The sequence below is a fragment of the Pleurodeles waltl genome, chromosome 5 (assembly GCF_031143425.1).
Source record: "Pleurodeles waltl isolate 20211129_DDA chromosome 5, aPleWal1.hap1.20221129, whole genome shotgun sequence".
NCBI classification, from domain to species: Eukaryota; Metazoa; Chordata; class Amphibia; order Caudata; family Salamandridae; genus Pleurodeles; species Pleurodeles waltl.
In genome coordinates, this window is record NC_090444.1 from 159,691,320 (window position 1) to 159,713,518 (window position 22,199).

Below are 22,199 nucleotides of genomic sequence, written 5' to 3' on the forward strand. Positions count from 1 at the left end.
AAATCAGGCCCTTAGTTTGCAACAGACTTGGTGGGCCGCATCTACTATAGGAGACCGGTGTAGAGACCTCAAGGTGTGTTGCTATTGATAGGTTTTTTGTGCACCCCTAAACCCAGGACTGCAGCAGAACTCCAGTGAGTCCGTAAGAAAGTCATAGAATGTACACAAAGTGCACTCTCAGCATGCAGGAAACCTTCCTGGGCTTTGCCATGCCAGGCCCATGTTTAGAAAAGGTGACAAAGGGGGGAAAATAATAAACTGACAAATGTGCCTGACCACCAAAGGTCAGCAAGATATTGGTCTTTACAGGACAAAGGAACTGGTACCCTGCTATGACTGCCAATGCAAATACCAGCATCCTCGTGGCAGAACAGGCAGCCCTCCAGAGCATATGTGTGCCAAAAACCACAACAGGCACCAAACTTGTATGTGTCCATAACATGGATATATGACGAGTGGCTGGAGCACAAGCATTCACCACATGGCTCAAAAGAACACATGATATGTCTGCTACCCGATAGGGCTAGTTGCACAAACACATTAATTTCTCAGGGAGATTGGTGCAGGGAAGTGAACTGTGTCATGGTTCTGTAAAACGGGATACACCTTCAATGATGAACATTGACTACATGTAAAACCTTCCAAGCATTTGACGCTTCCTCATCTGGAGAAGCATTACAGGGTCTCAGCTACCAGAAACAGTTCACGATTTGGTTAAAAAAACATCTAGCTCTTAGTTGTACAATTATAATTTGTTTGTTTCTTTGTTTCAGTGTTAAAGTAAAAAAAGAGGCCCCAAACAACGATTTAGCAAGGGTAAAGCTGGAAACTGAGAGTGGTTCCACCAGAAGCAGATTTAACATAGATAGAAATCTGAGCAATACTGAACAGTACTGCTAACAAGACCTGCTCTTGGCCACCTGCCCCAGTTCTTTCCTCACCACAGGTCTTGGATTCTATGAGTTTGCTTTCCTGCACTGCAACTATTATCTTCACAATACTGAAATCATCCACTCCTGCAATGACAGATCTGCTGCACATGCACAGTGTGTTTGAGGAGCAGATTCTGAAAATGAATTCCAATGTCACTTCACTGGTTAACAGTGCACATGATGATTCACAATAAAAAACAGGAGTTTCAAGAAGAAAGGAAATTATGGAAGAGGATACAAGTGAAAGAAATACAAGGAAGTAAAGGCAGAAAAATACAAATGGGGATGAATAGAGATGAAGAAATTGCAGGAAAAGGAGAGGGCTGGAAAATGGAACCAGGGGAGACGAGGAAAAACAGGAAAGGACATTACAGGTAAAATTAAGTTACTGTAAACGAGTACATCTCCCCATGGTGGCAAAAGGCGTTAGGGCTTAGTGCCTGAATTTAATAGATCCCAACCCCCCAAATTGTTTTGGAAAGGCAGCAGTGGGGCTTTCAAGGGGATAATGACACCCCCTTATGTAGTGGAGCTGTAGGAGAAGTTTATCTTCAGGGAAACACATTTCAAAATTCTTGGAGTGACTATGGGATAGTTTCTAAATTTGTAAAAAGTGAGAAGTCTTATCCGAAAACAGGAACAACCCTGCGGATTAAGAATTTAATACATCTTTACAAGCGCTTATGTGAATTGCACCACTGCACCAGAGTGAGGAACTATACCTGGAAGAACGTGATCACTAATTCGGGCCAACCTATATTTATTTTTTTGACTGAGCTTAGCATGCATACCCTACTTATTTTTCAGTGCTCTTTTGCATTAGTCATAGTGTTTAAACCCTAAAATATAGCTTAGACATGCTGTCTCTCTGGCCAATTATGTTTGGCTATACTACTCACGGTGGTTCTTTCAATCATTCATTACACTTTCTAGGAAAACTAAATTCCAATTTTATTTCTGTAATACTAGTATTCTCATATTGTGATCTTTAACTCTAAGACTCATTGTCTTCTGAAAAAAGTGTTTGCCCTCTTGAATAATGGTTATGCACGTGCTAGCCCAGCTAATGGGAGAAAGACACGCACGTTTAGGGCTCATGCATGCTTTTCGATTCAAGCTTAATAAATCCTGATAGCGCCTTGCCCCGCTCCTGCATGGTTGCTTCTCCGTCTGCAGCTTGTCCACAATTAGATTAACAGGGGTGTTAGCTGGCACTTAGCACAGTGGGTAAGGTCAACAGCCGCTTATGTATGTGCTACGCACGAGCAGAAATAATGGTATTTAGAGTACCGTCTGTTTAAGGAGAAATGGGAGGCGTTTTGACCGCCCAGACGAGTGCGAGTGCATGGGCGAGTAGAGACCTACAGAAAAGTAACTAGGAGGTGACTTTACCATTTTGTCGAGGAGCTACAGAGATATTTGGGGAATGACTGAAAACAAATGTAGATACGAGTGTGTGCAGAACTTAAAGGTGGACATAGGCTGCTTTACGGCTGGTGTCTGAGAGGGCAGCAGATGTTTAGGGGAACCACAGTCACCGAGGGCCCTTTATTCAGTTGGAACTGCCTACCCGCCTCACAGCTCCCAACACTTGCCCTGCTTTCTGGTCAAGTTGAGTGCAGGCCAGTGGGCACCTACAGGATGTCATCAGTGGTAGGCGCACTGTAAAAGAGTACATTTCATCTTACTTACAAGTCCACTACATTTTAGAAGACAATTCCTAAAAGGTTTAAAAAATGGAGCAAAACGAAGTGGTTGCGTGTATTTGTTTACTTCTGTTAGAAATATATGTATCACTCGCACATCCACTACCAGCTTGTTACACACAGATTATATAACCTGTGAAACTCGTATGTCTCCCCGGTGAGCCCAGTGGTTGGCTTTCACCAACAGTGGCAAACTTGCACCTCAACTACTCTGACTTCTGTGCCCGACACATTGGTGCACGCTGATCTACGTATGCATCACAGTGAACCCCACCCTGAAAAGGCCTTCAAAAAAGGTACATTCTTAGTTCAACAGCGTGGCAGCTACCCAAAAAAATAGGCTGTGTAGAAATACTTTTAAGGTGCAGAACGCATGAAAAAGAATTACCACAATATTTTTAGTTGCCAAACATGGGGCATTTGAGATGCACAGCAGCCAATAGGACCTTTTAAGCTACAGCATTAACAACTTCCATTTCAGACTTTGATGTAAATCTTTTCTTAAGCAGTCAACAAACTATTTAATATACATGGACCCATGCCTCTTAAAGCTCTTGCAGTGAAAGAAGAGACACAGCGAGGAACGGTTGCACCCATCTGAGTATCATGCCCAGCCTTCAGGCAGTCTTCCCTGACTGATGACTATTCTTCATGCTTTTAACAAACAGTATCCAATTGTAATAAAATACGATGAGTCTGTCCTATGGACAAATGTAATTGTTTCCAGGAATGCGCCCAAAGAAACGCATTTGCTTGAAAAAGGTGAAACAGTTTTGAATATGTATAGAAAAAGTTCAGATTTCTATAAATATTGGCAGCACTATTCTCCCAGAACAGACGATCCATTGTAAAATACTAGAGCATAACAGCAAAAGAGAATCATGTTAAGAGGCTGCTTTCATGGTGTCTGTATGGCGTTGGGTGAAATTTGACACAAATAAAGTGTCAGGACACAACGAAAGAACGAATATTTAAAGTGAGTCAAAAATAATGCTCACAGACATTATGTATAACCTAGAAGAACTAAACCATCGGGATTTGGCAAGTTATAGCCTTCAACATAACACCCCTAAATAAATGGTTCCTTCCACAGAACTGGCCAGTGAAGGTTTATGGGATCGGTTGTGGCCATACAGGGCCACCAAGATCTAGACAGAAATGGTAAAGAGATTCAACAAGTCAATGGGAAGACCCAGCACAGCGGTCTCGGCTGTACTGTGCCTACTGGGGTAAAACCAAGCCCGACTTGCATATGGTTGGTTCCCACCTCTCGTGGTATAGTTAGCACCAAAAAAAAAAAAATCAGACTGGAACGTGGCTCCATGTAATTACCAGAGGCTGGGATTAATTCAAGCATTACATACACTGAGTTTTTGTTTTTGACAACCAAACCTGAGCAACATCACAAACATAATATTTATCTAAATGCACTTTGGACCATAATACCAATGATCCGAAGGAACTCTTATAAGGAGAAAACAGATCGCAAAAAGGTCTGAGAGCAAGAGAAGCCATTTACATAAATTTGAAAAAGGAATTAGCACTAACATTGGACAAAAATTAAATGCTGCTTAGAAACAGGCATTGTTATGAAGTACGTGACAGTTAATATAGTACAAAAAAGGCAACCTAAAGTTGTAGTGCAACAAAAACCATACAGACCCACTCCACTACAAGTATAGTTGCTGAAATAGGTATAGAGATTTTAGCTACTTGATTAGAAGACATACTTCCATGACTTAATGCATTTGTGGCAATGAATTTAACATTGACCAGTTTCAGAACGGAAATGTAGTCCACCAAAGTTTCCCTAAAACATTTCTCAAGGTCAGGAGGCACCGGAGATGGGATGGGGCTTTTGCCATTAGCGCCGGGACGTTTCTTCTGAAGCAGCTGTACGCTTTATAAATGATACTGTATGTATTGTATAGACAAATACGTCCACAAAGGTGAAGTTCTTGTTCATTTGAATCTGAAGCAGTGCATTTCACACTCCTGAACATTAAATAAATCCAGTCAGTAAGTAAAATTATCTTTGTAAATATTAGCAATACTACCGCCCACCTGTGGATGTATCACACCTTTCGATGTAGGAACCAGTAGGAAGAGCTAGTGCTGCGCCTCTGCATTAGTGGACTGATTCAGCCATGTGTCAGTAAGGAAACCAACTTCAGTTGAGCGCTCAGTGATGAAATCCAAAATGTCAGCGTGAAGGTGAACCAGCGAGCAGCAATTATTGCTAAACATGTTAAAACTCATTAATCTGCTTCCCTCCATTACAGACCCATCCCTAACCCTAGAGCAGATAATAAAGCTGCAATGCTTGTAAAAAGAGTCCCCTCCCCCCAGGTCCATGGCGTGAACACACTTACTATGCAACGTGGGGTACAAGGTAGGCTACTGGAAGGCAGAATAACAGATGACCTGTCTGTTCAAACAGCCTGAATCTCTAGTCTGGTGCAGACGCGCTTGCCTTTGGCGCATCTGGAAGCGAAGTTTGGGAATTTCGATTTTCAGGAGAGGCAAATAGCTCTATAGTGGGAGTCCACCACCATTGAAAGCAGGGCCGGCTTTAGCGCTGGTGGCGCCCTGTGCGACAGTCTTTTTTGGCATCCCTCCCCATGACCACCTCCTCGGATTCATTCATTACCATTCAGCAAATGCGCCCCTCATCTCTCCATAGCCCCCCTTTCACATACATTAATTTGTTTTAAAGCACTTGTAAAGGCTGGCTTTACTAATCCACTCAGCTATCCTGAAAAAATATAGGTCTGTTCTTTGCAGCAGGTGTATTAACCCTCTGCAGTACTTTATGGTGAGTCAAAGCTGCCGCTAGGCAAAACTCCCATCTCTCTCCCTAGTAGGAACATAATTGTTTCCTGAAGGCTGGACGCACAAGTAGCTTTTCGGCAGGTGCTTTTAAATTGCAAGTTCTGTAAGTCATTGCTAAACACAGCGCTCCCCTGGTATCAGTGCCCCCTAATTTAGGTCAGCACCCGGTGCTGCTGCACCGCTCGCACCGCCCTAAAGCCGGCCCTGATTGAATGTATCTGTGAAGGCCACTCATGGCCTTGTTGATGCGTCCTGCTGAGCAGGCCCCAAAATTCATAGAAGAAGAAGAAAAAGAAGAAAAAGGAGAAAAAGAAGAAAAAGGAGAAAAAGAAGAAAAAGAGGAGGAAGAAGAGGAGGAAGAGAGGAAGAGGAAGAAGAGGAGACAGAGGAGGAGGATATTTGCTGTATCAAGGCTGCATCTAATGTTGACACTGCTAATGGTTTTTCCCTCAAAAACCAACTCCTGTCCTCTTTTGCGATGGGCCTCTCCGAAGTGTTTCACTTCTAACTAACTTCTCTTAGGGGTACTGGGCATACCGGACGAGGAGGCCCACAGAGTTTCCAAAGCACTAATACAAAGCTGCTCCAAACATTACCCACTTTCAAGCGTCATCAATTTACTTAGACTACCTGAAAGGCAGAGGAGTATCTCCGATTGGCTGTGCAGAAGTTTTCACCAGCAGTGTGTACAGCCAGCGAGCCAGGAAGAATCTTTCCATAAACATAAGCTGGATTGTCGGGTGCAGGGTTACATTTTTTCTCCTCTTGTGAGTGACCACCCTGGCCTTTACCGGCTTCCTAAAGTTGTTGGTGGCCAACCTGAGCATTCCATTGAGCGTGGGGAGGTAGTTCACCGCCAGGAAATCCACAGTTGGCAAACCCAAAGTGGGCTTCGGGTCTCGGTACAACGCTGGCACTGTTGGGTGACTTCAACTTGGGCTAGGAGGCATGGATGCAGTGGTGCTTTCTGGTGTCTGGTTTTTGGTGGTACTGAGTCCTTGCAGCTCTTCTGGGGTGCCTGCAAGATGCAGGAGAGCAGCACTGCTACTCCACAGGAGTTCCTGGTTCTGGAGTGAAGGCTGAAGGTGGAAAAGCCTCTCCGACTACTAATTTTCCACCTATCCAGGTGCCAAATGGGCCCTGGTCAGGGGGGTTAGGATCCCCCTACCAAACATCCCTGGTTTCAGTGAATCCATCATGTAGCTGAGGAACTCGTACTGACCAGTGTACGGCACATGTACTTAACATGGCTTCTCTGATTTCTTACTATGTCTAAGAATTGACAAAGACAAAGCGGGTGCATATCTGCTCCTGCAGATATGTCCACACAAGTAATGTAATGCACTCTGCCTTAGGGTTGGAGGGCTGCTGTAGGGATGACTTACATATACTGCATGCAGTGTCAGTGGGAATAGCACACAGGCTGTGTGCCATGTTGTGTTTTCATTTTTAACTGCACCAAAACATGCAGCCTGCAATGGCAGTCTGCATGACCTAGGTGAAGGCCCCCTTGGGTGGCACAGTACATGCTGCAGCCCTCGGGGACCCCCTTTTGGTACCCATGCTCTAGGTACCTGGGGTACCATTTACTAGAGACTTACAGGAGTGCCAAATGTATTGCCAACTGGGGAACAATTGTACAGGTGTAGGGAAAAAGATCTGGCACTGGGGATCTGGATGGCAGGAACCGAGTGCACGTTCTGTCAAAATTGCATTGAATACCAGGCAAAAAGTGGGGCGACCATGTCAAAAAGGGACACTTTCCTACAGTACCATCTGGTGGAAATGGTTTTGCAGGAGAGAGCTCGAGATTTGGGTCACCTTGAGGCTCATCATAGGGTTCTTGTTGGTAGCAGGGGTTCCCCCTCTCAGAGTCAGTGTCTTGTGGCTCAGATGGAGAAAAGTGTGGGGTTATTGGTTGTGGAAGAGGTGTGGGTGGCAGTTCCTTGAATGGTGTAGGCTGGTGGCCAAATACCTGCCTCTCTTGGGATTTGGTGGAGTGCTAGGACTGACTCCTGGTTCCCTCTCAAAGGCCAACCAATATTTTTTCAGCATCGGGATGAGTCCTGGAGCTGAAGGTTTGGCAAGCATTTTGCCCATGTTTGTGTGGATGAAAAGCTTCCACTGCTTTGCCTTCATCACATCCAGGACATTCCTCAAAGGTGGACTACTCTCTGTGTCAACCTTTAGCGTCCAGGAGAGTTTCAGCACCAGCCTAGATGCCTGCTGATGAGGTGCTTTTAGCATTGAATTAGGCTCAGAGAGCTTCAGGCGGAGGTGGTGGTCATTTCAGTGCCAAGTACGACCTTTCAGAGCCTCAGTGCAGGGACGGCGTGGAAGCATGGTGCGGTTCAGTGCTGTTTGATGGGATCTTCACAACCACTGACCCAGCTACTCCATTCCAGGGTGCCCAGGCTGAAGGACAGTAATGGGAAGGTCTGTGCCCTTTCTGGCTCTGATTGAGTCTCGATGCCCGGCCCATGCGGGGGTGGGGCTCTGCTTCCGTTGATGTGCCTTTTGGTGCTCGATACCGACCTTGAGGCACTGTATTTGGTTAGTATTCAGCCCTGAAGCTGGCGTGTTTTGTACCTGTATTTAGGAACTCAACCTCCTCCTCCTCGATGTAGGCGACCTCAGAAAAGACAACCTCAAGGGTCCCCTCTGGTTGACCACCGGAATGCCATGAGGCCCGGCTGTCTCTGCATCCGACGTATCTTCAAGCATCTCTGACAAGTCTTGTATTTGCATCCTGTGATGTGCCCACCTCCTTTCCCCCCGTTTAAAAAAAATGTTGTTTGCAGAAGAAGATGGGGAGGCCGAGGCTACAGACCTCGAGATGAGCGCTCCAGGTTATGTTGTGCTACACCTGGGCCAGAATTTCAAGAGTGTACGTTCCATCCCCTTGTGCTAGGTGCACTCTCCGAGAAGTGTTCACAGTGACTCAAGACCAGTCGAGAACGGTGAATCGAGGCACTGGGTATGTAAAAGCGCAACAGATGGTGACCCTAAAATTCTAACTCTCGGCGTTGCCGACAACTAGATTCTCATGATAGTGTTGTTTTTGTCACTGTCAAAATCGTGAACTGCCGGAGCCAAAATGAGAAAACATCGGTTCCAGAGCAGTGTTCCCAAATGTCCAGGCCCAAGATGGAAGAAAACACTCTGGGGTGAAGTTAGCGTGCCGGAGCTTTGTGGACATCGAGAGGAGTCAAAAAAAATAAGTTGCACACATCTGGCCCAACACTAGATGGCAGGAGAATACAGAACATGTCTACCTACAGCCAGGCAAGCTAGCAGTTGAACGTGACATATCACCCGTGTCACAGTATTGTTCACACTGTTAATGTCACCATTGTTATATGCGGACAATGTGGACTACAAGGAATTAGGATTTCAAAAGGTCATCTGGTCGAATGCCGTGGCTCATGAGTCGAGATTCGCATGTAATGACCAATAAACTATACATTTTATCATTTACATGCTCTGATACCTAACAACCCTTTTCTCTGGATATGTACATATATTTATAAAGATGCGGCCTATCTGCATCAACCGGAAACAGGCTCATCATTATAAAAGAAAATAAATATCCTTTTTACATTAAAGCCTGCCATGTTGCATGGAACATTAACTGTATGATAGTAATGCGTTCGTTCAATTGTTCTTATGGTTTTGTAGACCGGTATGCAGTGCAACGAAAGGCGATGTTGTGGCGCCATAATCGATGGTAGGTAGGAGTATTAATAAATGCACTCGCACAGTTCACAACTCAGAAAAAGTTGTAGCAAAATGCTGCACTTTACCCAAGTACACGCTAGGGGGCAGGATATGCATTAATAACAGCCTGGAAAAAACATGAGAACTTGATATTTTCAAACCCCAGGGAGTCCGATACACCCGTTCACAGCCCATTGCCCGTATCATGTTCTCTAAAAAGTCCTGACAACCTGGAAACTGAAGCCCACAGCACACTCTCTATAACGGGAAATTCGGGAATCCTTACATGTGGAGCACAGGAGAAGGCCAAGACTATACTGAAGGAACTACTGTTTAAGAGTGCATGCATCTTTGCTGGCGTTTGGGGGGTGTGGTTTGTTATAATGCGCAGGTGTGTTTTGTTTCTCCTTGTTGCATCAGTGTGTTTCTGGGGTATGAGTGGCTGTGGTGCGTCACAGCGTACAGATTCGGTGGCCCTTTGCCAGCTACATGGCTTTGGAGCAGTGTTGTGCACGTGATGGTGTGAGGGGTGTGTCTAGTTTGTGTTGTACGAGTGTGGCTATTTGTAGGTGATGTTGGATGTCAGAGAAAGCCCACGTTTGGATTATCAGACGTATTGGGCGAGGGCGGCAAGGACTGCCTTTAAAGTACTGATTAAGATGATGTGTGGCCAGTCTTGGCTTTGGGGGATATGTGCATCTAAGAAACAGCAGCGTGCTGCTGAGCACTACCCCCTGGAGGGGAAGTAGTTCTGTAAGACAGAAGCAAGGTAGACCTAGCAGGCGAGTAGAGGGCAGTGGCACCTCTATCCGTGTGTTTTTCGGACATTTTAATACCAATATAGCATACAGCCGTCGTCTGCACTCTCCCCTCTTCCGTTCCATATTTACATGCAGTCACGGGATGCCATACACAGATACAGACCAGAGTCCCATGTGAAAAGATAGCAGAGACAACCGTGAAATACACAGGTGTGACTGGCATGGATGTCGTTGTCATGGGAATAAACTACTGTTCCCAGTGTCTTTGCAAAGACACAAACAGCACCATCCTTCTTGTTCTCCAATGAGACCCAGGGATCGCTTAACCAACTTCCCTGGCATCAGATAAAACCAAGGGTAGAGTGTTTCATACACACAATCAGCAGAAACGATGGTTCAAAGTACCTCTACTGGAAGCAGGCCCGGTCGAAGCCAGCACACTTTCTTAGTAGTTCAGGGTCCTTGTGCTTAATGGACATATGCTCCAGAGGGGTGGAGCGCCAGTGTGTTATTACAGTTTCACACACGAGCCCTCCTTTCCCAAAAATCAATCAATATAATCATCAGTAGTTTTGAGTATTTGGTAGCTTCTTTTGTTCTGCTGTTACTCACACCTTTCTTTCGTGATATGGTGACTTCATCAGAGCTACTAATCATATGATACCATAAGCCTACTTGGTCATAACCAGGGCCATTTGAATTATACATTTGTGCCACTGTGACGATTTTCGCAGAATTGTACATTTGCCGCATTTGCCACCTAATCCATAATCTGCCGCATAATCTGCAGATTTTAAAACAAACCATTTTGTTTCTAGCTCATACGGTTCACAAGTTACTAAACACAGCAACACGTGTTGCCGCACAGTGGAGGGCCCTTTGCAAAGGTTGGCTGGTAGCTTATTGCTATATTTAAGTGCTAAACTGGTAGTAATGAGGTGCAACTAATGCCCAGACAATGCTAACAAGTTTCAAAATGACAAAACAATGAAGTAATACTATCCCAAAATGTGCAGCATAATGCTGCATAATTTTGCTTTTCTTTCCACATAATTTATTTAACCCTGATGCATAATTCCAGTGGCCCTTGTCATACCTAATAGTGTTCCCCACCACCAGGGAGTTCCACCAACCTTGTGAAGAATGGTACTAATGGGGACTTGCTGCTGTAGGTGATGAGGATAACAGTCACCAACCACAGAAAGTAAACCAGTGGTAAAGTAAGATATATAATAAGCCACCCGTAAATAAACTTTAAACTCGTGTGACACAACAAGCAGGTTCAATTATATATGCATATTTTTATGTGGTAGAAGAGGATAAGTAGTGTGAAAGCAGAGAGCCAAGAACCCATATAAATGTACTGGTCATACCTAATTCATGGGAGTGCTGTCTGTGTTAACACCATGACAAATTACAGACTGAAATTTCAGCAGGATAGAAGTAAGGTCGTACTTTTCCTAGCAGTGCTGTTTAAAAAATATTACATATCTGATATCGAGATTAGGCTAAATGTGTAGTTACCATTTGTAAATCTACCTAGTATGACTTGGGTCTAAATTGTTTATTTGGTAATTTCCTTCTCCAATTCAGTATATCAGTAACTGGGCTATAGGGTTTTATGTGGTTACGATGTATACACTGCATGTAATATGAAGAGTATGGTCACTGAGCGTGAAAGCGTATGACCAGATTGCGCCCCTCTCTATAGCATACAGTATTTAGGATTTTGCATCGGAATATGTGACCAGATTACAAGATCTGGAAATATAAGATTACGTTACTACTCTCCAGTTTATAGAAGAAAAGAAGCAATATGTGCCACGCTGTCCTAAAGAGAGTAAGAGACAATAATTGTCTGTTCAAGCATAGTAGTAAATTATCTCCCTCATTTCGGTTACCGGTGGGGAAAAAAGATTCACTTACATAATTTAAAGATTCACTTACATAATTTAAAGAAATAATCCATTAAAGAATACATTATCAGAGTGAAAGATAAGGAAATCACTGGACACTTTTGGCTTAACTACAAGGTCTACGTCATATGTGTGTCACAAGTGGGGGGCGTTAAGCACAATACGCAGTCTATCAGGGCTAGATGCATTAGTCTGTAGGTAAAATACAACTCCAAATTAGTTATGGGAGTGTTATGTCAGTGTGAAGCTCACCACAAGTTATTATGGTTAATATGTTATATATAACAATATGCTACTTATCTGTAAAGAAAAAATAGTGGTCCCAATTATTTCAGAAGTGCATGCTAAATTTCTGCAAAGAGCTTGTGAAAGTAACACTTACCACCAGTAGTTTGGACAGTCAAGTCTTCCATAGTGCTGGGTGTGCAAGGCGTTTACCATGGGCGTCGTCTTGATGTGTTATTAATAATGTTTAATACTAGAAAGGAAAGAGGACTAATTCTAATTTACATAACTAACTTTACTCAAAGGAGTAGTAATATTGGTTCTATTTTAGGCAAGTACTAGGTGTATGTTGTCTCATATAGTACAAGTCTGAATTTTTCAAGTCATAATTATATTGTAAAGTAATATATTCTGAGGCTAGTAATTCACTGGTCTGAATATATATATATATATATTTATTTCTGTCTGTGTATAGTAATATAAAAAGGACTATTACTTGAATTTGTAACTAGCTTTGCTCAAAAGGAGCCATCATATTATTAGTGGTATACTAGGCAAGCACTAGATGTGTTATTTCGTCTGATGCAATCGACCAAGTGGCCTAATATATAAAATGGCATGTCTAAATAAAATAATATATTCCAAATCAAGTATTAAAGTAATCCAAAAATACATAATCTTGTCCTTGCTTACGTGCAAGAGGTAATCCAAGATGGTATCTCTCTGATTATATGCATTATAAAAATAAAAAACTACACAGCATTCGTCTTATTAATCTTATAATAATATGCAGAGGGTCAGACTAGAGGACACATGGGTGTTCAATACTGGTACTGTAACATGTTGCTGTATATGCAGTACCTTAATATCAGCAGTTAGGGTAAAAAGAGTGCTGTCTAAATATACTTAGTAGTGGAGTCAGGCATGTTGTTTTAAATTATTGCTCATATAAGGGTCCCTGATCAAATTGTGAAAAATACATATATTTGTATTTCATTTCCTGTGAGAAGAAAAAGGGAAACTGAATAGGGTGCTACCCAAAATATGAAACTGAAGGTTGTCAATCACCCACAAATACTGAAATTCATGGTCAATATTTAGACCCTTCTCAACTGGTCTTAATTTAATGATCCACCGGGCCTCAGTCTGCCGCAATTTCAACTCCCTAGTCTCACCCAGAGGATCAGTATTTATTGGTTCAATATCATGAAATTGAAAACATAGGTGCTGTTCTTTTTGCTTCACTAGTCGTGCTATGAACAACAACTGGGTATCTCACGCCCCCGTGTTTCGTGGTTCTAAAATGTTCTGATATTCTTTCCCTGATGAAGTTACCTGGTGATAAACCGTGTCTTGGCTAGAATGATGTGAATATCAACAGAATAAAAGAAGATACCAAATATTCAGCACTACTGATGACTACATTGCTTGATTTTTGGGAAAGGAGCACTCTAGGTTGAAATTGTAATGTTCCAAAGTAATGACGCCTACCCCAAACCTCATCAGTCCAACTAAATCTTATGACCAAACAAAAAAGAGTCACTGGTCATGAAATGGCCCTAGAAAAATCTGTTGGTCAAATATATGGCCTGACCTCTGGAAGATAGTTTGAGAAGAGATCAGGGAATTTGATGACCGTCTGCTTCTGGAAAGGGTTGAGATTCAAATCTTTTTAAGGAGTTTATGAGGGTCCGTCACTATCATCCTCCTCTGTGTTTTCACTAGTGTTCACTCCAGATCCAACTCACGCCCTCAAGAAATCCGCTGGGAGGCATGAAATGTGAAATAATGAGGTGCTAACATAACAATGTAAACTATCTATCACATGAAACACAGATTTTATATCCAGAACTATGTTTTGAGATTAGTAACTGAACACAACAAAACTCAAAGGGTTACCAACACTACACCAGGCATCCATTGGAACATGAATGCAATGTCAAGAGACTGGACACAGGAATGAAGACCCATTCTTCAAAATGCCAAATGTCTCCTTTTAGCATATCTTGGTCGACAAGCAGATAATGCATAATGAATCTACTTCTATTTACACCTATAATGTTGTCCTTTTAAGCCATTTTAGCTTTCAAAATACTTGTCTAAGGCTTTCCATATCATCACAATTCCAATGTTCCATTTTCATACCTTTTCGGCACAGTTACTTACTAAGCAGAACTAAAGTCTGTACAGAATTTGAAACCACAGTGAATTTTCATATGCCAACCACAACTGCTGTAGGGTTGTCATTTTGAAAATGAAATACATTTTGAGAAAGATATGCAATAGATATTGTTTCACATATGCAAACAGATATACCAATTAGTCCACTCAAATATGTAAGCTACTTGCCTTCTTGGTCAATGGACTTAAGGTGTCCTTCGTTGAAGCAAAGATGTTGTTCAGGGACACCACAATGGATGCTTCGAGGCGACTTTCTTCATTTACTTTCTCCTCCTTCCGATATACTGCCATAAAATATGGTACAACCAAATTTAATTTTATTATGTTAATGCATTTTTAACACTAAAAACAGCGTGAGTAGTCAACTTCGAAGCAACTGGGAATGTAACATGTATTAAGTAAGAGCATTCAGCACTGCCAAACTGTCTTTTCTAGAGAGGCTTAGCCATTCACAAAGTGAAGCACACTTGAAAACAACAATGTCATATTGGCCTCACTCTGAACAATACCTCATATAGGACTCTCTTTATTATCTTACACAATTGTGTTTAGGATATTGAAAACAGTTGTGGCACGACGTAAGGCTGTCTGTGCTTTATATAGGGGTGTGCAGCTGATGGCCTGAGATGAAAGGGCTATGGGATGTAAATATTACAACAACATACAGGTATATTTCAATTGCGCTATAGATATTAGGACATGTAATGTTAATTACAGAAATATGTTATTTTGGTGTAATACTACATGTTTTATTTAATATAAATATATACTCTTTTAGAGTTCTACAACATTTTGATGCTGAAGTGTATACTGTTGTTTTCTACCAAAAACAATACATTGGGTTCATGATGTATGTATTATTCAAATTCTTTTAAGGTTTACAGCCTATAGATATGTTTATGGCTGGTGTGGGAGGTGATCTTAGAAAGCTGTATGATTTGGGGAGGCGCCACAGATTTTACTTTAAAACCAGCTTTAGGATCAGCTTTCCATATGCAACTTTAGAAAGCTCATTTGTTGGGAGTTTTTAGTATGCATGTTGTATATTTAGTTTTGTAGTGTTTGTTTCATGAGTGTTAATGTGTAAACTGTGACAGCTGCAGAAAACACTAGTGACAGGTGGAGATCTGGGGTCCAAGACTCATTAAACAGAAGTGTCACAAGGAGCTTTCACTACATAGAACGGTCTTTCATATTGTGCTGCTAGCACACGGTGACAGGGAGCTGCACTTGTCTGTCCATCAATATTTGTAGATTGAGTGCCACCAACATTCAGAAAATCTGAGATACTGGCTAACCCCATTACGGCAGATGAAGAAAGGACTTTCAATTGTACTCCAAAAGGACAGTGGCAGATCTGTCTTCCTTCAGGGTTAGCTGAAATAGGTCCCGAGTTCTCAGGTTTGGGGCTCTTTTGATCACTCCGATGTGCTGCCAGTGATATTTGCATTATTCAACTTGGTTAATTAAAGAGGAAGAATATTGGGTCAGGTTCCAAGACCAAATGTGACAACCAGGAATGTTAAGACAGTGATTATTAATTGCACTGTTGGAAGTTAATCATTTAGCATGATCAAATTAGATATTTGTGCACAGTAGATTCTGCAGCAGCAGCTATTTTCCGAACAGGTTCTTTCTTGCCCAAGACTACCACCAGCTGAGTTTACTCATTCTCTAATTAAGGAGGTTTGGGTGCATTTGATGAAAAGCTTAGTTACTACTTGAGAAGACCTCTGGGAGCACAATTCTGGAAAATTAAGTCCAAACTAAAGCAATAGGATAATCCTATGATTACTGTACAGTAGCTAGGCAATGGTTGGACTAAGTTTCAAAGCAGTATTTCTTGTGAATCATTTGGATTTTGGTTCCCTAATGGTACTTGTTCAGAGTGGTGCCAAGTCCAGTAAAAAACAAAAGCATCATTAAAAGGATGTGTGTCATTGCTTCAACCCTCTCATAAACACAGAGCTGATTAGAAGTACCATTATTGCAAATGAGCAGATTTACTATTCTAACTTCTACTTGTGTAATGTGAACCTAGAGTGAAGTTGAGGAAATGACCATAGTTCAAGAGCTAAGTCTTTACAATCATTTCTAACCTGCATCAAATGCTCATCAGTGCACATGAAGGCTACTAGGAAGAAGCCAAGCTATTCTTGACCAGGGCACCCAGGACACTCCAAAGATGCCCCTCTCCACTTTTATTTTAGGTAAGTCTCATGGGAAGGAATGGGTTCCACCAAGCAATACTCCTCCAAAAAGAAATTCATAAAAAAAACCTTCAATAAGAGCCACTGGAAGGAAAAGTCCTTTACTTCGTCAAAGTTATTAGATTCCCGACTCTTCATATGAGCACATCCCAGTCCTCAAAAAGATGGAACTGAAGTTGCTGGCTTCATCTGTCAACCTTACCAAGTTGAGACCTTTCAGCAGGCCATATGGGATATTTTTAAGCCTGCTCTAGCGTGTATTGGGGCTGATACCCAAGGTTGGGCCTCTCCTGTGAGTTTAGCGACTCTGGGGCCCCTGCCTCTATACCTAGTCTCTATGCCTCCATATGCTTTTGGCATCTGAAATGCTCCCAATTCAGTCATTGTCTTCTGAAGTGCTTACCCCCTTTACCTTTGTTGTCAATCAAAACACCAACAGCAGCACTGGGCTTGAATCGCCTTTGTTGCTTGCAGCCAATGAAGTTGCAAGCTCCTTACATTGAATCATTAGAACCTGTTTTGGCTGCTTGGGAGACATCCAATATGGGCATGGCATTTATCACAGTGTGTCAGAAGAGAAGCATGCTCCCAATACACATTTATGTTGACACATCCATTAACATAGAACCTTTATTTAAGGAGAAGGCAGACTCCTCAATAGGACGCTTCAAGAGCATGGTGGCATTATAGTTGCACCATGCCTCCCCATCAAGGTGCAACGGGGCTTCTACAGGCACAACATTCATGACCTTGAGAAGCCTCTCAAGAATTCTTCTACTTCTTTCATGGAAGAGATGGATCAAGGAATGCTTGCCGCAGGTCCAGTCTAAAATATTTTTTGTGAATCTGCATCTTCCTTGCTTCTCCCTCCGCCATCAACCTCAGGTGGGGGCTTCCCACTTCACCACCAACTGGGAGACCATCCTGGCTGTGCTGCATTTTTTAAAAATTTTTTTAACCTTTGTGCTCATGATGGGATTCGGAGTACAATGGTGTTAAAAACTTAAAGTTTAGAACCCATATTGCATGACCATTCTCCGGTCTATCAGGTTCTTACGACAAGGGTGTTATTACATATATTATACTCTGTGCTCAGTGACTACGGTCAGGTCCATTATTCTTTATGCTTTAAAGATATGCAAATGGAATTCACTAGTTAATTTAACCGTTCCCATTTTCTCATGAGGATTGAACATCTGTGTTTGTTGAAGTTGTGTTTATTAGCTGTTGATACCCAGTTATCATTGGTTACCTCTGGTGGCATTATTCAACCTTTGTATTGAGTCCTTTCTGATACATGACATAGATTAAACTCTGAAATCAATGTATCCACCAATTATAATTCAGCTGTGTCTATTTGGCTCTGTGACCAACTGTCATGGCCACCATGGCTGACAGAGTGAAATCTCTCTTCAAACCCTGTTCACTTTGTGGGCAGAGAAAGATTTACACTGATCTGCATTCCCTGTTTATCTGTTGCGGTTATGCTGGCCTTAGAACTCCATCATACAAGAAAAAGACTATAGGTGGTACATCCTTCTCCGTTCAAGCAGCGAAACTATGGAATTCATTACCCCCAACTATAAGAGCCACAGGTAACTATCTTGTCTTCAGAAAACTACTCAAGAGTTGTTTCTTTCCTTCATAACCACCATATTCAAACAGCTATGGACTGCACATGCCTATGTTGATAAATATTTTTTCTGATTATATGTATATTCGAGTTACATATAGTTCTTTAGAAAATATGTATCGCTACTGTGTCATAACAAACTACACACATACTCTTTAAACCGGTTTAACTAATGTATATTTACTCCTGGTTTAAATATGTATATGTATGTACATATTGTAAAACAAAACTGTCACCAGTTATGACGCTGCACTCCAGGAAAGTTTTCTTTGCTATTTAATCAAATATGTGCATCACCAACCATCACCACCGATGCGTTTCGGTCGCTCGGTCTTGTTCACAGTGCATATGTCTTTCTTCTATGTTTGTTATTTATAGTCTCTCATCTCTAACATATATAGTGCATTATGGGACATGTAGTGAACTTTAAAACCACATATCCAAACAAAACATATATATTTCCCAATAAAACTAGTTAACAGGTGCATGTAAACCAACCAGAGTCCAGGAGAATTCAAAGCAAATATTAGTGAAAACTAATTCATATATAAGTTGGGAAAGAAAGAATGAGAGGGGTCTACATATTATATGATAATCAATAAGCCTAGCATGGATCCCAAAAAGAAAGGAGGGTTAACTATTCTTCAAAATCAATAGTCATAGTCTATTCATATTTTCATGTGTTCAACTTAATATCCATGTATTAACTGTTCAAACATGTCTATTTCAAGGCACCCAATTATAAATGATAGTGGAGTTCCTCTTCTCCGTTGAGTCCCCTCGGGATCTTAGTTTTAAGATGGATTTGAAACCGTGATTCCAGGTGTCTCAATTTGATTTCTCGATCTCCCCCTCTCTCACTACAATCAATATTAGCAATTCCAAAAAATTTCAGATTTGTCCAATTTGCACCCTCATGTACCATCAAATGTTTAGCCATAGCATATGTCATATCCTTATTTTGTACAGCTCTTATATGTTCCAGAATACGTTTTTTTAGGGAGCAAATCGTACTTCCCAAATAACGTAGTAAACCACAGAAACATTCTATTATATACACCACATGGGTTGTGTTGCAGGTAATTCTCTTGTTAATCACCAATTTATTGCCACGATGATTTGAAAATTCTTTGATATTGATCCCTATTCGGCACGCTTTACATTTCCCACAACATACAAACCCAGTTGTCTGAGCGGTTAGCCAATTTGGCGATTTCTTCATTTGGAAATGGCTGTTCACTAATAGATCTTGAAGAGATGGTACCTTTTTATAAGTTACCATTGGTCTGTCTCCAATCATTTTTCCAACATCTGGATCTTTCTTTAACACATCCCAGTATGTATTCAAAATATTTAGGATTAAATGATTCTCTTTGCTATATGTCATTACCAATCTGATATTTTGTCCTTCCTTTGTTGTATCAATCATTGGTTTATTTAATTTTTCTTCCCTTGCCCGAGATCTTGATTTTTGTTCTCCAGATCTAATATCTTTATATTTATATTTTCTCTGAATAAATCTTTGTCTTGTTTCAATGAACTTTTTTTCCATTTCTCGTTCAGTAGAGCAATTTTGTTTGATGCTAATAAATTCACCATATGGTATACTCCTTTTTAGTCTCCAGGCAGTATGCTGTTCGTTGATGTTGCCTTTCGAAACAGAGTGGTCTCAATTTTATTATTCTCTATATATACTTGTACATCCAAAAATTGGATACATTTTGTGCTCATACTGTAAGTAAATTGTAGACCCAAATCATTCTGGTTCAACTTTTCAAAATACTGAAACAATTTCTCCTTCTGTTCCATTCCAAATAATGAAGAGATCGTCTATGTACCTCAGCCCTATTATTGCTTTTTTCTGCAAGCTCTTCATTCTCTTCTCCCCAGGCCATGTGTTTCTCCCACCAACCCATGGTGAGATTTGCGTAACTGGTTGAAAAGGAAATACCCATCGCTGTTCCGCAAATTTGGGCATACAATTGATGGTTGAACAGAAAGATATTATTTCTCAAACATAGATCATTTTCAAAAGCATTTGTGAATGCTTAAGCTTGCCAATGTCACGTTGTTGTAAGAAGTAGCGTACCGCTGTTAGCCCTACCTCATGACTAATGGATGTGTATAAGGACACTACATCTATAGTGACTAGTTTGTCGTCCTCCTCCCATCCAAAACTCTAAAAAAGTCACCTGTATCTTTAATATATGAGCTGAGATTAGATACCATTGGAGCCAAAAAGTAGTCCACATCAGTGGCGGCAGGCAGCTTTAGGAGGGAGGGGGGCGGGCGGGGCTCGCGCGCACACACACACACACACACACACACACACACACACACACACACACACACACACACACACACACACACACGCACACGCACACGCACACGCGCACACGCACGCACGCACGCACGCACGCACGCACACACGCACGCACACACACGCACACACACACGCACGCACGCACGCACACACACTCATTCTTTTACTCACAGACAAGCACGCACGCACATCCATTAACAACACTCATACCATTCAAACATGCACCACGCACCAAACATTCATTTTAAAACATCACACATACTCATTCTTTCACAGACGCACACACGCACATCCATTAACAACATTCATACCATTGAAACATGCATGCACGCACCAAACATTCAATTTGAAACATCACACACATACACACACACTTACCTTCGGCCTCCAGGTCCCAGGAGGCTTGGGACTGCGGCCTTCTCTCATTGGCTGACCTTAGGTCAGCCAATAAGGGAAGGCAGCAGTCCCAGCCTCGTCACAGAGTGGGATGGGGTCAGTGAGACTGCTGACCCCACCCCACCCCACTCTGTGACGAAGTGTCACTGATTGACACTCGCCCTGGGCACTTCAGGGCTTAAACTGAAGCGCCCAGGGAGAGTGTCTTCGTCACCCAGGGGAGGGCCTCGAGGCACCTTTGCTGAGCTGAGGAGGTCACGCCCACAGGAGCTGTGATCTCCTCAGCCCAGCAAAGTTCAGCTCAGGCAGCCAGGAGCCTGCGCAAATCGCGCATGTCTGCTCCTGGCTGCCTGACCTGAACATGAAGAGTGTCTGTCAGGCTGACCTTTGTTCAGCCTGACAGACACTCTTCATGGGGGGCAAAAGGTGGGGGGGGCGTGCCCCCTCCGCCCTAAAGGACGGGCCGCCACTGGTCCACATATGTTGAGACATTCTCATGAAGTGATCCACAACTGGATATGATCAGGCGTCCTGGTGGTTTAGTAAGACTCTTATGTATTTTTGGGATAAAATATATTGTAGGAATAATAGGACTCTCATTTCTCAAAAACACTCTCTCCCCATCATTCAGTAAGCCCTCCTTGTGCCATATATCCAGATATTGATTTAGCTCTAAAGTCAATTTATTAAGGGGGTTCTTATCTGATTTTTTACATTTAGTTGTCGATATGCTTCCTCCATATATTGTTGTTTCTCCATCATCACTATATTACCTCCCTTATCAGCCGGTTTTATTTCCAGATTTGGACTTTCCATAAGTTCCTTGAGAGCTTTTCGTTCTTGCAGTATGATGTTTCCTTTTTGGTGTTTTTTGATATTTTTCAATTTGTCTAATTCTTCCACCACCAAGATCATGGAATATATCCATTCTGTTGCCTGGTGCAATATAGGACAACATTTGGATTGAGGCTTTAAGTTAGTGTGGCAATGTTCTCCAGTATCTATTCCTAATTCCTCAAGGATTTGAGTCTCCTATATCTCATGATCTTCCAGATTGTACATCAAATCGTACGCCGTCTTGACATCAGATTTCTGTTCAATAATTAAATTGGAGATGGGTGCCCCAAGATCATTCTGTACAGAGTCTCTCAGAACATTTTTTTAAAAGAATTTAGCCAATTTACATTTTAGGACAAAGTTGTATAAATCAAAGCTTCTCTCCTTATAGTCAGAATGTTTTTCTGGACAAAATGTTAAACCTTTGTTTAGGAGAGTCCTTTCTTGTAAAGTCAGCTCATGATTTGAAAGATTTACAATCACATTTTCATTTTGTTTACATTCTATTGATTCATCTGGTTCTTTTGTTT

General features: G+C 41.9%; 1 protein-coding gene across 2 annotated transcripts in view; it reads right to left on the reverse strand.

The window, feature by feature from the left end:
* Positions 1-22,199, reverse strand: part of MIA3 (MIA SH3 domain ER export factor 3) — a 441,987-nt gene that overhangs the window by 295,957 nt on the left and 123,831 nt on the right. For both annotated transcript variants that reach the window (XM_069233852.1, XM_069233851.1), the window contains exon 8: positions 14,439-14,554. In XM_069233852.1, coding sequence (XP_069089953.1) covers positions 14,439-14,554 — 116 coding nt within the window. The remainder of the gene's footprint in view (positions 1-14,438; positions 14,555-22,199) is intronic.